The sequence below is a fragment of the Phragmites australis genome, chromosome 16 (genome assembly GCF_958298935.1).
Source record: "Phragmites australis chromosome 16, lpPhrAust1.1, whole genome shotgun sequence".
Classification (NCBI taxonomy): Eukaryota; Viridiplantae; Streptophyta; class Magnoliopsida; order Poales; family Poaceae; genus Phragmites; species Phragmites australis.
This window is the reverse complement of record NC_084936.1, coordinates 3,895,425-3,913,199: the sequence shown is the minus strand read 5'-3', so window position 1 is coordinate 3,913,199 and position 17,775 is coordinate 3,895,425. Positions and strand designations below refer to the sequence as shown.

The following is a 17,775-nucleotide window of genomic DNA, read 5'->3' as shown; positions in this document are numbered from 1 at the left end:
TGTGGCTACTAGATCTTCCACGTTCTGCTCAAGGATTCCTACACCATTTTTTACCACAGCGTCTGCATCTTCCACGTTCTGCTTGGCGGGTATGCCATTGGATCCAGCCATGAATACAAATCAGTCTGTTTGGCTACTCCGGTCATCAATGGAGCCATCATCGCCACTCTCATGACTTTAACCGTTAGGCTCCTTGGGATTTCAATCAAGGTGTCTCACCTCGAAGTATGTGTCTAATGGGCTAGACTCGAGGATACTGAAATGGATCATTCCACCTTGATCACCCCAGCGGTACGCCATAGTTCAGAAGGTGATCTCAGAGCCGACAGGAGGTGATGCGAAGATGACTGCCACCGACTCGAAGTGATCATAGAAGCTGGTGTCGAAGAATCTTACGTGGATGCGCACTTGAGACATGATCGATCCTGAAAAACAGATGAAGGCCCCTACCTGGTGCACCAACTATCAAAGATTTGTGCCTGATTATATATCAGTAATTAAACAAGGGTACCTTCGAGAGTAGAGATCGAGCAGGAAACAAGACACACGATGTAGACAGGTTCAGGCTCCCGGTTGGAGTAATACCCTATGTCATGTGTAGATGATGTTGTATATTGATTATCTCAAGTACAAGTAGTGTGGCTAGACCTATTACAATGGAGGGGATTGGATCTAGACTAATCAAGGGTTGAAGTCTTCGTGTATCTCCAATTGCTAGGGTCTTGGAGTTTCTTGCATCGAGTTGAGTATGCGTCCGTCCTCTGGGTGTTAGGGTCCCCACCTCATAAAGGGGTCCTGGCACCACCTTAGTCCCATCCATAGTCGATAGGGAGTCTTTCATCTTATCGGCCAAGGAAAAGCAGCCAAATCCAGCCAAGATACTAGTTGTACTCGAGTCGGATTACCCGATCGAGATCTTCCTAGTATATGTCTTTGTGATCTCCGTGAGTATTGAGTCCCGCAGATTCGGGTCCACAATATCCAGAGTTGTTAATAAAGCGTATGATATACCTTATTCGTATATGATGCACTCCTTATACGTATATACCCTGTATTTAAATAATCAACTTGTATCTTATGTGGTCTTCCAGAAGGACGAGATGATTGACATCAATGGCGCCATCTTCTAGAAGGAAGAGATGATTGAAATCATTGGAGACGCCGTCTTCCAAAAGGTAAGATAATTGACATCATTGGACAACGTCGTCTTCTATAAGGATGAAATGATTGACATTATCTCAGCGGCATGTGTTATAGCACAATGTCAACCAACAGCATCTTCAATCATCATCTTGTTGTCATCCGAATCAAGCTCCATCCTGACCAACTCAGTCATTTGCCAGAACCAAACTATATTGCTACCAAATCGCCAGCCATGGTTAAGCAAGAAATGCGCGTTCAAAAAAGTCTTGCAGTTCATGAAAATGTCTCCATTGTGATGAACAACAATAGAGAAATTTCCATCTTCAAGAATAGAATATAGAACGTGATTCACAGCAAAAACTAGGTCCACGGTTGTGCCTTTCACAGCAGCAAAGAACACATAGTCCATACAACCAAAATCGATGCCAAGCATCTATACCGTGGAAGCAGGCATACGGACAACCCTATCCTTCCAGCACCTGACAGCAATGAACAAAGACATTGTAGATCTGAGACACACAAACACCACATTACCCTCAGTTACACAAATCAAAGCAAACCCCAACAAACACTAACAAAACCATGATGGAAACCCTACATTACTCAACTCAGTGCAGGGAAGGGATTCGATGCCCATATCTCGCTCCTTTGACACGAAAGAAAACCCTAGCTAACCATCACGGTATAGGCTCGGATGGCAACGAGAAGAGCGAGGAAGATGAACTCCTCGTCGCTTTACATTCAATGAGTGAGGGGAGACGAGCGGTTGTATGTATGGAAAGTGATGAGCCTATGGCTCCTTTAGATACGATCAATACCATCAATAATCCTCAAATCATACAAGGTCCAATTACAAGAGCACGTGCACGACAATTAGACCACCAGGTGAACTCGTTCCTTGTTGTTCATGTTTCCTTGGATGGATTACTACTAAATTCTTATGATGTTTTATTGCATAGGAATGTGAGAGAAGCATCACAACCTTACTCGAATGTCACTCCTCGAAGGCCAAGTCTACTTGGACTCAAGGCTGAGCTCTAGTCGTGGTCGTGGTCGAAGTTGTGGTCGAAGTCGAGTTTTAGGACAACACGTCAGTAAAACGGACATAACTCTCTCATACGAAGTCCGTTTTAGGCAATCTTGGACATTCTGAAAAGCTTACAACGAGCCCTTTCTAATGAATATGAGCTCGACCAAATATTCCTTATAATTTAGTCAGAGTCAAAGGAATAATGTGCTGCATCACCGTTTTAAACCCTGCCGGGTTTTGTAATCGTGTCGGAGTCCAGGTTGTGTACGTCTCTGTCCACGGTTGCACAACCCTAGGTCGACCTCCTCACACCCCCTATATATATACAGTAGCCATCGTAGTTTAGGCTTAGGTTTAGCTTAGATTATTCTGTTTAATACAGTTTCGCCGTTTATCAGTTTGTTGAACCCCAAACTCAAGTGCTTCATTGGTAATTAGCAATATTCAGATTGTATCTACCTATTCTTGCTTGTGTTCTCGATTCGCTTGCAGAAAAAGTCTTCTTGACGAGGTTAACCGCGTCTTGGCACGGTTGATAACCACGGAATAGTGGTGTAGTGGTTGCGAGGGTTCTTGATCTGTTCTGATCAAAGCCTTTGGATCATCAACATCGAAACTCCACTAATCGACTTACCATATTACCTTCGGAATATTAGGCAAATGTGCATCAGGAAGCCAAAGAGCGAGGGGAGATGAGCCAATTGTGTGGATGGGAAGTCGAAAAGGTAGGGGTCAAATTTAAAATAGTACCTGTGTCTTTAACTACAGATAGATTTTTAGAAAATCCGTTTGTATCTATCATATAGACACAGACAGATCTTTAAAGAAACAGCCTATGAAAATACCACAGAAGGTTTTACAGAAAATCCGTCTGTGTCTGTATGATAGAAACAAACGGATTTGTAAAAACCATTTGTAAGTTCTGGTACATCTAGACAACGGTCATGTTACAGATATGTCTGTATTAGCAACCGTCTGAGGGTATTTTGTCACTAACAAATTCTAAGAAATCATCTGTGTTCACTGATTTTGTGGTAGTGTGGGCACTCCCATTGGAGAAAAACCATGGAGATTAAACTGTCAGATTGTTGATCCATGTCATCTGTTTCACAATGGCAGAAGCCATCGTACCCTTACAAGGCAAAATCTGTTGGAAAGAAAGGATCAGAGAAGAAGTACACTGATGATGCATGCATGGGAATAATTAACCAAACGAGAAGCATGGACAGGTCCCAATAAAGGTAATTTCGATGAATCGGTTCCTTTCCTTTTTCTTCTTTGCAGAAAGTGACACTGCAGCTGCACTCTTGAGAATCGAAATGACAAAAAAAAAAAAAAGAGGAAGAAGCAGTTGATGAGCAATTTGATAATTCGTTGGCGCCACGTAGGTTTTGATCGTGAAATGTGCAGGAGTATATTGTATGTGAGCGACGATGGCGTCGTCCGACTTGACTTTGTGTGTGGAGCCATCGCAACTGCCGCGCGCTGTCTCGGTCGTGTAATCCTACGTGGGAGGTGATAACCTCGAGGAAATCCAGAAGCTTCAAGCTATCTTGCCCGACTCACATACAGCGTCTCTTGTGAAGCAATTGGAACCTTGGTTCTCGCTAACTTTAAAACCCATTCTATGCACCCGCTCCTGGTCTCGACCAGCCCATCGTTACTAATGATTTGTTTAGCAGAGCTCTAGTTTCTAATAAAGGGTGTTTGACAAAGCTTTAGATCTAAGGTCAATGTTGGATATGGATGAAGCCCTGCTAAACGACGTAGCTCTATATTTTCTTGGAGCAACCTGATCCGTGGAGTTGGTCTTCTCACGATACAAATTTGTGAAGTGGATAAAAGGATGCTCCTCGTTTCTTGGAGCTTCACGCATTCGTAGAGCTGGAGTTGTGGGTATACAAGGAGTGTTTGTGTTAGCTATTTTGTTTCTATTTTAGACTATAAGTAGATGTTTAGATCACTTTATTTTAGTTTACAAACTCCAAATCTAATGTGCAACCGAGAGCCAGAGGGCTACCAAACAAGACCTAATTATGCTAACCACTTGATTCTGGCGATGCAAATTAGCATCTAAACGTTTCCAAGTAAATCAAAACCATCTCTCTGATAACCCTACCGTGGTCACTTCTTTAATTACATCAAGTAACCGTGGCCAAAGGACAAGAGCTTGCAAAATTACTAAATATTTTTGGAAAATTGTAAAAATAGTACCATGTTGGCAAATCAATTGCCGACCAATTGGCTTGCCAACAGGTGGTGAGCCTGTCGGGCATAAAACACCTGTCAGCAAATCAATTGCCTACAAGTGCATGTCGGCAGGCCAATTGCCAACAGGTAGTGAGCCTATCGGGCATAAATTACTTGTCAGCATGCTAATTGCCGATAAGGTATTATTTTTATAATTTTTTGAAAATACATAATATTTTTGTAATTTTTATTAAATTAATATTACTTTGATAAACCCAAGAGCTTGCTAAACGGAGTGGTGAGGGCACAGCCCACGCTTTTCTAATATTACTTTAAAAAAGCTCGAGGGCTTCTCAAAATTTTGATTATGTTCACATGTTTGTAGTTATGGATTCCACATGCACCAGTAATATCTATTTTCTTTTTCCGGACCGTCTCTTTTTTTAGAAAGTAGCAATGGTTACGCAACTCTAGCAATGGTTACGCAACTCGATCTTTTGTAGTAGTTTTCTTGTATATATCTGTTAGTGTTTATAGTGCAATCCTAAATTTTGTTGCTAGCAAGATGAAATGCATTTGAAAATATATTACAAAGATGAGAAGCATAAGAAAATACAAGTGTCGTTGAAGTATGCATTAGTAACTTCATAGGTTCTTTTCTTCGTAATAGATAAATCATAGGTTCTCCGAAATTGTATAATAAAACTAGAAACCAACACCACCGTATTACTCAACCTACCGTGAGGCTGATAATAATGCATGCAAGAACTACGCATGCACATTGGGTGCCTGAATCTCTGCGAATTTAAGAGGCATTTTCTCCATAAATCGACAGGCTAGCTAGATAAGATTAAAAAACAAAATGCAATCTTGCTTGAAGCATAGATTCTTATTGAAGCGATAATGCTTGTCTTATTATCATGTCCTGTACCGGCGAATATCTGGGTCATATTCCACACTGCATGTCCTCGCAAAGTGCAGTCCTCTCCAAGATTATTCAGATTTGATTTGAATTGGAAGTGACTACAATTTTATATAACTCTCGCTAATATATGAACCTTAATTACTACATTTTATATTGTTTTCAAGCTTTTTCCTTACTTCTTCTGGAAGGAGGCCTACTAGCACGTCACTCTACATCTCACAAAAACAGCTAGCAGCAAGAGAGCGCACTGGAGAAACTTTTGATGATTTCCCAATGGGTGATCCAGTATTCATTGCTCAAAATGGATTTTGTATGAACTATACATGCGTTTGAGGGCCTAATATCTCTTTATTTTGAGAGAGTAAAACTTGACACCTCAGACATATGCGTGTGCTTGTGCTACTACACACGGGTGATTGCGGAGGGCAGGCTAATCTAGGATCTGAAAATAAAAATAAAAATATGAGTGTGTTTTATCACTAAACGTACACAGTGTATATTATTAGCAGACGGGGCAATGTCGTGTCCATCCTAGTACCCTCGCTCCCATCGCTGCTACTGTATAGTAAAGTAGAAAGTATATATGTCTTGTCGGCATGGATCGGAGGAGGTGGCCATTGCGAATTAATCTGCTAATCCTGAAACTACCACAGTAGAAAGCATGCATGGTTGGTCGGCATGAAAGGCAAGAAGAGACTTCGTCGGAGACGACCGATGGAGGAAAGTGCACATTGGCGCGCACGAAGCACGACGGCATGGCAGCCGCGGGTAGTGCCTACCTGCACTTGACTGCATGCGTAGACTCACATGGACGCACGCATGCCGCATGCATGCAGACATGAGAGATGGAACAGTGGCAGCTAGTCCTGCCGCAAATACAGGCAGCTGTGGACGCACACACGAGCGGCCATTCCGAGCTGAGCATAGCTAAGCTGTTGGACTTGACCGGTAGCGATTGGATGGTAGGTCTGCAGAGTGCAGGTTTTTTTTAGACGAAGGAATAACATTATTCGGGCCTCTGCATAGCGAGATGCACACAGCCACTGCAGAGTGCAGGTGCCGCCCGGCATCTGCGGGGGTGCTGCTCGATCATAGCTAGTCTTGCTCGATCATTGCAGTCTTGCAGACAGAGAGAGATAGAGTCCCGAGGAGAGTAATGGGCACCCTCGTGGCCGACACATTCAGGCCTACGTGTCCCAGATCTCCCGCTCGCACGCACACGCACGCGCACGCGCACAGGCCGCGCGCCACACGTACGCAGAAACAAACGCACGCACGCATACGAAAACCACTGTCCAAAACAGGCCCGCACTGGCTTAGTAGTAGGTTCTGCGATGTAACCGTGCTTTGCAATGAATTTAGAACAGAACAAAGGACGTGAAGAATTTCATTGTAGAGCCTACCTACAATTCTACATAGCTAATTATACTGCAGTTGTAGCTTTAACCTCGACTCTAGAGAATTCAGAAGCTCATTGCTGCAAGTTTAATTTTATGATATCAACAGTTTTTTTTTAAGAAACCCTAATGCAACACACAGACACACACAACACCACATGCATATACTCACACTGCGCCTACTAAACACCGGAAATGCGAGCTTAAAGCCTGGTGAAGTCACCATAAACGTCTCGCTGTCGACGGGTACGCTGTCGACGGGTACGTCGTCTACCACTAAAAGAAAATTCTATCTTTGTGAGACACACAAAGAGAAAATGTAAAGTTTGACTCCCGGTGAAAAGAGGATACAACCACCTCCACTAACCATGCAAAACAAGGTTTGGTTGTCAATATTCGACATAGTTGAACAAAATGACTCAAAGATCTATAGCTATTTTTAAGTCACCTTAAAACTAAATGGACTCATTCGACATACACTTTGCACTCCGGTCTAATTTTGGGGCAACACGAGACATGCCTAACGGGTGAGGTAAGACATATGTAGCCATCAACACATATTTGTGCCCTGAAGTTAAAAGACAGTGAAGTAGGCAATAAACATTCGGTTTCATCCAAAACATGCCAAGTTTGAATTTATATTCCCCATGATTTTGTTGGTATAACCACTGATAGTGACCAAATGATATATACGCATGTGCGGTATATATTTTAATTTTAATTTATCCTCTGTAGCGAACATGATCCTTTTAGAGCATGTATTTGATTTTAATTAATGGTGTCGAGGGTTAGTTCTTGACAATGATTCCGTGGCGTACCAGTCGACAAACACAATGACAATGATGTGAGTTGTATGAGGTGTGAGAATAAGGCAGGATGTGGACTGTGTTAGGGATATCTTCTGCACCGAAGGAGTTCCTTGGTGTAGTTCGAGAGAGGAACCCGGATGCCATAGACCGCTTGCATCGTTTAAGCATCGTTCGTTGTTGTAGTTGGCTCTAGCACTTTTCATACTAACCACATATTGATCTAATGAAAAGATAAGCCAAATACCTTTGTAGTTTTGGTTATTTGGGCTTGCACATCAACGGTATGAGCAGGTGGACTTGTAGAGACACTTGTGGTTGCTCCGAGAGTTAACGTAAGTGGGCTCCGCACCAAGCGATGCATGATTCAAATGGTTGGGGCCAATGGGAAAAGATTGGCACGAGTGCCCCCTTGAGTGGGCATTTGTGGTCACTCAAGCCGTATGGTCCTCAAGTCATGTAAAGTTGTACCCCCTGTAGGGTGTAAGAACAATTCAAATTATCACGCTCTCAGTCATGATCATGTTTCTGTCCATTGCAACAGTCGTAGAGTTGTGAATATGAGTTGTGTGATATAGTTGGATGAGATGGGTTTGAGATGGTTCGTTTTACATTTATGTTCCTGAGATGGTTCCATTTACGTTTATATGCAAGTCAATGGTTACAGAGTAGAAAGGTATATGTGGTTAAGTTTAGGTACTCACACATAGGTGTTAAGGTTGCTTACGCATGCAAATTTACTTAACCTTGTGGTCTACTCCTTGCTAATGGCTCAATACATCATCCTTAGAGTCAGGCTATTATATGTACCCACTACAGATTAAGTCTTGCGAGTACCTCCGTACTTACGTTGCTCTTTCAGGCTCTACCGGTGAAGAGGAGCTCGTGTTTGGCTACTTCACGGCTGTCGATGTAGGTGGCATGACTGAGTAGTGCAAACTACTGGTGGGGCGAGGCTTTTGGGTGGAGCCTAAGGGTATATGGCTTCGTCTAGCTTTTTTTGGTTCATAGATGTTAATCTTCTGATGCGTAGTTTCTAGTTTTGGTTAGGAGGTGAACTGTTATTTATCCTCATAGCTTCCTTTTGTTGTAAATTGTGTAATTGGTTAAATGTTTCAAAACTTATAATATAATTTAATTACTCGGTCTTTCTTAAGCTTTGTTGTGATGTTATATGTTGGAGGGGCATGTGTTTCGATCTTGGGCACAAAACACATGGCAGGACTAACGAAATTAGATTCTGGGTAATCATTGAGGATGTGATTATGTTAATAGTCATTCCTGATGATTAATTAGAATACAATTTGGACGGTTCCTCACAGCCAACCTGTGAACTCGTCCACTTGCCTGGTCGTTCTGCAGACCCTATCCCATTTGTCGCACGGTGCCAAGTCGGTCCGCAAAACTCCACTCCATATCATTTAATGCTACGGATTGGGGCACTGCCCATCTGCACTATGACTTTGTTCACTGAAGGGACGTTCCTCGGGAAGGAAAACACTTGAGTAGAAATCAATAAATGTAATTAGACAGGTTAGGTATGAACGTCCTGCGACCAGCAAGGGCTGGTCGTGGGATCACAATATATCGTAAGGAGGTTTGTCGCGTAAGCCTCGTGCTGGTCGAGCAAGCCAGGGTTCAGTAGATGTCCTCCCCCGATGGTCATACCCCTCACGGGGCCCATTATCCAAGACGCTCCCTTACTCAATACTTCGACAAATAGTAACATAGTCAATAGGACTAACATATTTGTCAAATATATGCTTTAGTAGGTCTCACGGATGCACACTTGAGAATTGAAGAGAAGATAGAACTCATAGAAGTTTGAATTGGATGAGTTCTGGAAAACTCTATACGTTGGATGGTCCGGCGTTGAAGCAGTTGAACACACTGGAGTATATTTAGAAGAAGGAGTTCAAGGTTGTACATGTCGAATGGTTTGATGCACATATCGAAGGCATCGATGAAGTAAAATCCAAAAGGCTTTCTGTTGAGTGGAAAAATGACTTGTACGCATTAGAGGCATCGCCAAAGCAAAGTCCAAAGGAATTTCTTTCCGTTCACTAGACAATGAAAGTATACGCGCCAGATGGTCCGGCGTTTGTATCGCAGAATTTGCCAGAGGATCAGTGGCTCTTATGGATAGTTTCTGAGATTAATCCACACCGGATGGTCTGGTGCTTGGAGCAGATGCACGCCAGATCATCCGGCATTCAGGAAAATGTAATTGTTAGAGCAACAACTAGTGTGTGGTAATGAGGCTATATATACCCCCCCCCCCACTCAGTCATTTGAAGGTGCTGAAATTCAAAGAAGCTAACATAAACTTGAGGAGACATCCAAGCCACCAAAGTGCTAAAAGTGATCATCCAAGGCAATTAGCATAAGATTAGGGAGTGATTAGTGCTATTAGACCTAAAGAGAGTTATCGCTAGTTATTGCCGCCTAGAGAGGGGATCAAGAAGTGATCCTATCTTGTACCAAGTGGTACGCCGGTGCCTTGTAGTCTTGGTGACTCACTGGTATCGTGAGCCTTGGTGGCTCAAGTTGGTCGACCCTTCGGCTTCTTGTGAAGCGGCAGCAAGAAGCTTGTATGGAGACACAGATACACTTGCTTTGGTGGCTTAAGCTCCAAAGTGAAGATGGCAGCAAGTGACCTGAAGAAAGGCTTGTAGTGAGTCTTGTCTTTGTAGTTTGGTGGCTCAATCTACTTGAGGCCTAGGTGACTCAAGGATTGTGATCGGGTGTCGACCGGGAGCAATAACCTGGGTGGCTACTCCAATATAGACTAGGAGTGTGGCGTTTATGTCATCGATACCACATGATAAAAATCTTTTGTGCCGAGTTTGCTCTCTTTAACTTCTTTATGTTTCCACATTTACATACTTGTAATTTACCTTTGCGTGTTACCTTGCTAGAGTAGTTTGCTAGGATTAGTGATAGGATGCAAACCTTTTTGAGCAGTAGAATAGACACACTATATAAACTTAGAATATTTTTAGATAGAAATTAATATAAGTTTATCTTTGAAGTTTTTGGAGCCGATCAATTTTAAATATCCTAATTCAACCCCTCTTAAAACGTCACCGATCTCTTTCACCCCCTTCTTATTCAACTCAAGTGGGCATGCAGTAAGCTGAGACAACTCGTGTTCCTCTCTTCTCCCGTTGATGTTAGCGCACCAAATTAAATTACAACGAAATTACCTTTAGTTGTATCATTGACCCTCGATCGGGCCTTTGTATATATACAAAAATATAATCCATCTTGTCACGATCTATATCTATATAATCAACTTGATCAATAAGGTGAAGAAGACATTGCGTATAAAACTAAGACCAACTACTATATATTTTCTCATCTTTTTGTGATTAGGTAGCTACTAGGGCGGTTGTGGTCAACTTGGACAGCCAATTAAGCAATCAATGGTTGCGTTACACACAAACTTAATCAATTCAATCAAGTACATAATGCACATATATATAATCCGTGCGTTAATCTCTTTCAGACGGCTTTAATTTGGTTCTGTTAATAACAGGATACTAAAAGGTGATATTATAGGTTTTGATTCCACTGTGGGGAGTACATAAAAATCTAACGAATCTTACCATCTGTATTTGTGCATCTGTGACTTTTTTTTTCTCTTACCATAATCATTTCAGGTGTGATTATGTAGGCCCATGCATATAAAGCTTAAAGTGAATCTTAATTTATACAGAGATGAATGGTTAATCAAAAGTAGCTTCAGCTTACCGCTAGCTAATGCTGCAAGTATGGGAACTGCGCTGGCCAATTTCCGAAAGAGTGTTTGGCTTTTAATTAGGTACACTCTGGAAATTCGAATACGACCGATCATTTTCTCACAAGCCCATACACTCAATAGACAATATTTTCCTATCAGTTTCATGGTAGTGCAGGCTCCTTTAGTTAAAACTAGCATTTCCCACGAATTTATATCCCATGAAAACATACATGTAATACAATAAGTCAGTTTTGGAAGTGATCTTGATCTAATGAGTACTAACTAAATGCCAAGCATTTGTAATCTATGTACTCCCTCCGTCCTTTTTTATGTTGTTTTAGATATTGATATGGTCTTTAGCTAATACATGTCTTTGACTATTATTTTTTAAAGAATTTGTTAGTAATTAAAATTATAAAAATATAATCATTTGAAAATATTTTCATAAAAAATATTCTAATACCACATTTTTACATGACATATTAATACATTTGTGTATATTAGTCATCAAAGTTTTTAAAATCTGAAAACTGAATATTTGTAAAATGACATCTATTTTGAGGTCGAAGGGAGTAGGAATGTATTTTGGTAAGACACTATATATGAGAGGCACAACGGTTTGGTTGTAAGGCTGACCATGTGAATAGTAGGGACAAATTCAAGGACCTGAATCATGCATAAAGGAAATTAAAATACGAATCCTGGTGGTGTGTCTTAATGCTTACAGAAAAAGGAAAAAATAGCACATAGGTGAAATATCAACCAATTACTTGGATCAGTCTGGAACTTTACAATTAATTGCTATACTTATTTGTTAAAAAGTTATCCAGAGTCAAATTAATGCTGCATGAAAAGACGTACCTTTGTAGTTAGCACAATTCAGTAAAAAATCGGTTGAATATTGTAATGCTAACTATAAGCGAGAACTAGGTTAAATATTGCGACGACTGTGGCACGATCCAAGCAACCTCTATTGTGGATGTGCCTTGATCAAAAGTTGCCTTCTTTGGTAAAAATATTTAGTACTTAGTTCGGCAATATTTGTCTAATGGGAGGTGTTATTGTCCGATCTTCTAAAAGGTAATATGATAAGTTAATTTAGTGGAATTTCGATATTGATGATTCAAAGGTTCCAACTAGAATAGATAAGAAACCTCACAACTACTAATCCGTGGTTATCAACTGTGCAAAAACACGACTGACCTCGTCAAGAAGTTTTTTTTTTCTACAAGCGAATCGAGAACACAAGTAAGAAAACGATAGATGAAATCTAAATATTGTTGATTACCAATGAAGAACTCGAAGTTAGGGTTCCACGAACCGATATACAGCGAAATTTTCTAAAATAGAATAATCTAAGCAAAACCCAATCCTAAACTACAACGGTTATTGTATATATATATAGAGGGACGTGAGGAGATCAATCTAGGGTTATGCAGCCGTGAGGAGAGACTACACAAGTTGGACTCCGACTCTGACATGCTTACACCCTACAAGCCCACAACAGTGACGAGCACCTTATTTCATCGACTCTTATTAATCTATAAGGAATCTAAGGATGAGACCAGATCCATTGAAAAAGGCTCGTCATAATCTTTCCAGCAAGTCCAAGAACACCTCAATTGTACTTCGTATATGAAAATTATGCTCATTTATTGACATGATGTTCTAAGACTTTGAATTGAATTTGGAGTTCAACTAGAGCTTGATTCTGAGTCTGAGTAGATTTGGCATTCGAGGGATGACCTCTAGATGATGTTGTGGTGATTCTCCCATATTTCTAAGCAACAAAACAACATAAAAAATTAGTAGCATTCCATCATTTACCAAGAAAGCATGATCAACGAGTAACGAGTTCATCTTATATATATTCGAAGGAGTGATATCCTCATCATTATTGGTAGGTATAAAATATTCTTGATATTAACAAAGACCTGATTGAGAAAACTTTGATTAAATGACTTCTGATTTCACTGTAGGTCGAGGTCCCTATCATTGGTGTGAGCAATATGAGTTACATGGCTCAATACAAAATGTAGATAGTTGTTGAATATTGATATCATCCATCAAGTGCGGACAAAAACCTACATTGATATTAACAAAGTATCACAAACATTTGCTCAGTAAAACTCCATTTTGAATCTTTGGTATATTAATAAAGACTGCCCAGACAACACTTCATCTATGCGCTGTGTTATATATACACACACACGCGTACGCATAGTATTTCTAGATAAATTAGGAGGATCTTTGACAAAAATTTAACCGACGATGCTTTAATTTCTCACTATTCCATATGTGCCCCTCGACAGGTTGATCAAAGTTTCTCTTGAACGAAAAAGAGCTTTGAATAATCACACATTAGTGGCTAATTAAATCAATAAGTTATATTAGCTAGAGATCTATGGATCAAATAGCTAGTTAAAATTAGTGTTTTTGTCTTCTCATTCTGACAATTTTGACTTATTGTCGATCATGTTTAATACTGTAGATCATGTCAGTTAAAAAGTCACCAATTAGCTGTACACATTCAATTAAATGGTGTGATTTTTAATTGAGTAGCAACGTGCTCCATTTAACACTTTGTGTCCGCCCCAATTACTTGCTGTATATGGGATTGAAAATAATTACACTGTATATAAGAATAATCATGTACCAGCTGACTTGTTTGGTACAAATTCTACTTAATTACATATACTAACATGACATAATTTTCAGTTAAACTTCATACAAGTTTCCCCAATTAAAAAGTAAATGATGTGCTAAAGCACCCTATATATACTACTTGGCCTTTGATTAAATCAAAGAGGTGCAGGCATAAAAGCTCAACGTACTATGTTCCACTAACTGCATGGCAAGCTAGGCACCGAGGGAGAGATAATCGATCATAGGGTACTAATAATACACTATTACACTGTGGTAGTCAAAATGCTGCCTCAATCCTCCACTAACCAGCAAGAAAACAACAATGCATATGACCTTGCTAGGAAAATCCTAACCCAATCCTAACTTCTAATTGGCACCAAATCGTGGAGGTAGCCAGGACAATTAACCCGTATTCCAAGCTGGACTCTAGCTAGACATGAGTGGCACTATAGAATAATTCATGGAAGGAAAATTCCAGTAGTCCTTGCGCACACACACGAGCTATTAGATGTTCATTTACATTAAGATTCGTGCTATAAAAATAAATTAAAAAATATGAAATATAAAAAAAATTAATAGATGGATATATATCAAATTAGAGATATGAATAAAAGAGATTAGTCATAGTGTGTAAGGACATCATCGATCAGTAGTCCCACGTGCCCCCCACTTAAACCGAAATTGTCTCAATGCAACCACCCAATGGCTCAGCTCAACACTTTGGTCTAGGGCTAATATAATATGCTCAACTTGAACCATTAAACTAATCCCACCACTTGCGTGCATAAGCATCAAAGATCAAACGGGCTCTCTCTCTCCCTCTCTCCAGCTCCTGTGTATTATATTTCTTCCCTCCAGCAACTCCAAAGACCACTAACCTATCCCTTTCTCATCTTCCTTTGCCATCACTTCCTCTCTCCTTCCCCCATTGGTTCCATCGCCTTCTCCTTCATCCTGCACCTCCAATGCCCCGATCTTTTGCCCTTTTCTCCCCTTCCCTCCCTAGCTTTCCCCTCCCAAAACATGCACCGGCTAGTAGTCCACAAATGACACACCACAAATCCACATGAACAAGCACCATCAGCAAGGATAAATTAACAAAGGAGAAAAGAAACACCAAGCAAGTTTCAGCTAGCTCCTCCTTCTCCTCTCCGCGCATCCCAAAAACCATTCTTTACTCTCCTACAAGAAAACAAGCACCACAAACCCTAAAGAAACACACACACACACACATCACTTCTCTTCCTCTCCGGCCTTCTTCTCTTCCTACTGTTCTCATCATCATCACCACCACCACCACTTCTCCTCTTGCATCTCCAATTGTTAATATTTTCGGTACTGTTATGTAGCCATTATTTTTACTCCTCTTATTGCTACTATACTCCTTACTGACTTATAATTAGCTCTTCTCCTACCCTAGAAAGATGGCAGGCCTGGATTTGGGCACCAACTCCTATCTGCACCACCACCAGGCCCTCCACCTCCACCACGATGACGGCGGCGCCGGGGGATCCGACGACGGCCAGGACTCGCTGTCCCCGGGGAGCGGAGGCGGCGGCCCGACGAGCATGGCTGGAGGCGCGGGCATCGGCGGCGGGGAGGTCGTCGCGCGCCGCCCTCGCGGCCGGCCGGCGGGGTCCAAGAACAAACCCAAGCCGCCGGTGATCATCACCAGGGAGAGCGCCAACGCGCTACGGGCGCACATCCTCGAGGTCGCTGCCGGGTGCGATGTCTTCGAGGCGCTCACCGCCTACGCGCGCCGCCGGCAGCGCGGCGTCTGCGTGCTCTCGGCGGCTGGAACCGTCGCCAACGTCACGCTGCGGCACCCGCAGTCGTCCCAGACCGGGCCCGCCTCGCCAGCGGTGGCGACGCTCCACGGCAGGTTCGAGATACTCTCCCTCGCTGGCTCCTTCCTCCCGCCCCCGGCGCCGCCTGGGGCCACCAGCCTCGCGGCCTTCCTGGCCGGGGGGCAGGGGCAGGTTGTCGGCGGCAGCGTGGCCGGTGCGCTCATCGCCGCGGGGCCGGTGGTCGTCGTGGCCGCGTCGTTCAGCAACGTCGCCTACGAGAGGCTGCCGCTCGAGGAAGGCGACGAGTTGGTCCCTCCAGCGCCTGAGGGAAGCGACCAAGCTGGTTTGCCGTTCGGCGGTGACCCCTCGGCCGCCGTGGCCGCTGGTGGGCTTCCGTTCTTCAACCTGCCGCTGGGGATGCCGCCAATGCCGGTGGACGGGCACTCCGGCTGGCTTGGCGCCCCTGGCGGCGGCGTCGGGGGTCCGCCCTTCTCTTGATGGATCCCATCCGGTGCGCGCGAGGACATGGACATGAACAACAACCAAGTAGCATCTCTCTCTCTCTCTCTCTCTCTCTCTCTCTCTCTCTCTCTCTCTCTCTCTCTCTCTCTCTCTCTCTCTCTCTCTCTGTCTCTCTGACTCTGTCTCTGCCTGTCTGTCTTTCTCTTGTTCTCTCTCTTGTGCCGTTGTGATCTCGATCTGATGTTTTTGGTGTTAACCTGTATGGGCACTCGATTTGTTAATTGTTGATCAGTCGGCCGGGTGTCTCTGTTAAATTTGGACTATGTTCAGTATGTTGTGACTTGTGAGGACAGGCACTCATAAATTGACCAAAATTAATGTTGTTTATGTTTCGGAATCGATGTTCGAGTTACTTTTAGTAAGACACATGAATTCTTGTTGTGGTGGGAAACCAAAGCTTGGCTTTTTAGTCCGTCGATTCCACTCCCTCTTTGTTTGCAAATACTAAGCTTTGATTTGTATTTGTTTCTTTCTTTCTTTTCTAATCAGTACTTATTGTTTCATGTTGCTTACATCTTATATATATTTTAAATCAACATTGTTGCATGGTGTTTTCTTGCAATGGATCCATATATATAGCTCTTCATACTAGACAACATGAAAATTTCTTTCTTTTGCTTTTGCGTGTATAATTTTACTTTTTCTTATATTGTTCTCTCAAATGGGTACAATTAAGTACGGTGTTGCTCATGAGCATTGCGCGAAGAACCAGCTATATATATTTTCCTTCTGTTCTTTATCAACCTTTTGTATATTAGTTAACCTGGATAGATTATTGGACGAAATAAATAGTTAATTAGAATTAGCTGATGAAGTATGCAAGAAGGAAAAGAAAGATGTTTCGTTTAGTTGATTCAAACTTTTCCTTAGATTAGGGAAAGTGATAGATAGCCAGGGAAGAGTGTTGCTTCTTTTTCCTGCACTGTATTAGTAAGCCTTGATCTTGCTCAAAAGAAAGGTAGGGTACAGCTAGATCAACTAATGTAAGAAGCAAAAAAGGTGTGAGTTCATAACACTACAATACATTGTACATACGCACACAATTGGCAAAGAATATTCTTTTAAAAAAAACAAGTGATAAAAAATGTTGAATTACTTTTAATTCAACTGAATTGGCAAAGGGAACAATACGCTGGAAGCATGGAACGAAAGGTGGTGCTTGGAGTTAGATCCAGGAATTTTACAGAATAATGTTTGTTAGTAATTACTCTACAGTGTTCAAATTAAAGTTCCTGCATTGCAAACAGGTCACTGGTACACCTGTGAAATGTATAAATAAAACTAATAGGGTAGCGTGTGTGGACTGTACTGAACAAACATACTGAAAATGATCCAAGAGGAGACAATGCAAGGAACACACTCAAATGTAGTATCCCATTTTCTCATATATATATAGATTTTGTTATATATTCCCCCCTCGCCCTTGAAAACTACAGCTTACAAAATGGGGGGAAAAAAGGAGGTAAAAGAAAAGAAGAAGTAAGTTTAAATTATTAGAAACACAGAAAAAGGTCATTGTAATTTAGGCTACTGCATGAAAAAGGTCATTGTAATTTAGGCTACTGCATGAAAAAGGTCATATATAGA

The 17,775-nt window shown here is 41.8% G+C and overlaps 1 protein-coding gene across 2 annotated transcripts; it reads left to right on the top strand.

Annotated features, from left to right (window-relative positions):
• Positions 1 to 14,752: 14,752 nt before the first annotated feature.
• LOC133895701 (AT-hook motif nuclear-localized protein 23-like) lies at positions 14,753 to 17,220 on the top strand. 2 transcript variants are annotated; one of them, XM_062336187.1, is made up of 2 exons: positions 14,753 to 15,214; positions 15,304 to 17,220. In XM_062336187.1, the coding sequence occupies exon 2, from the start codon at positions 15,304 to 15,306 to the stop codon at positions 16,162 to 16,164; it is 861 nt and encodes a 286-aa protein (XP_062192171.1). In that variant the 5' UTR covers positions 14,753 to 15,214; the 3' UTR covers positions 16,165 to 17,220. The 2 variants fall into 2 exon arrangements, with proteins under 2 accessions (XP_062192171.1, XP_062192170.1); XM_062336186.1 differs by having other exon boundaries at positions 14,755 to 15,214; positions 15,300 to 17,217.
• Positions 17,221 to 17,775: the final 555 nt, after the last annotated feature.

What these genes read in the sequence shown, in the direction of transcription:
- LOC133895701 (XM_062336187.1), top strand. Translation starts at nt 15,304, where the DNA reads ATGGCAGGCCTGGATTTGGGCACCAACTCCTATCTGCACCACCACCAG.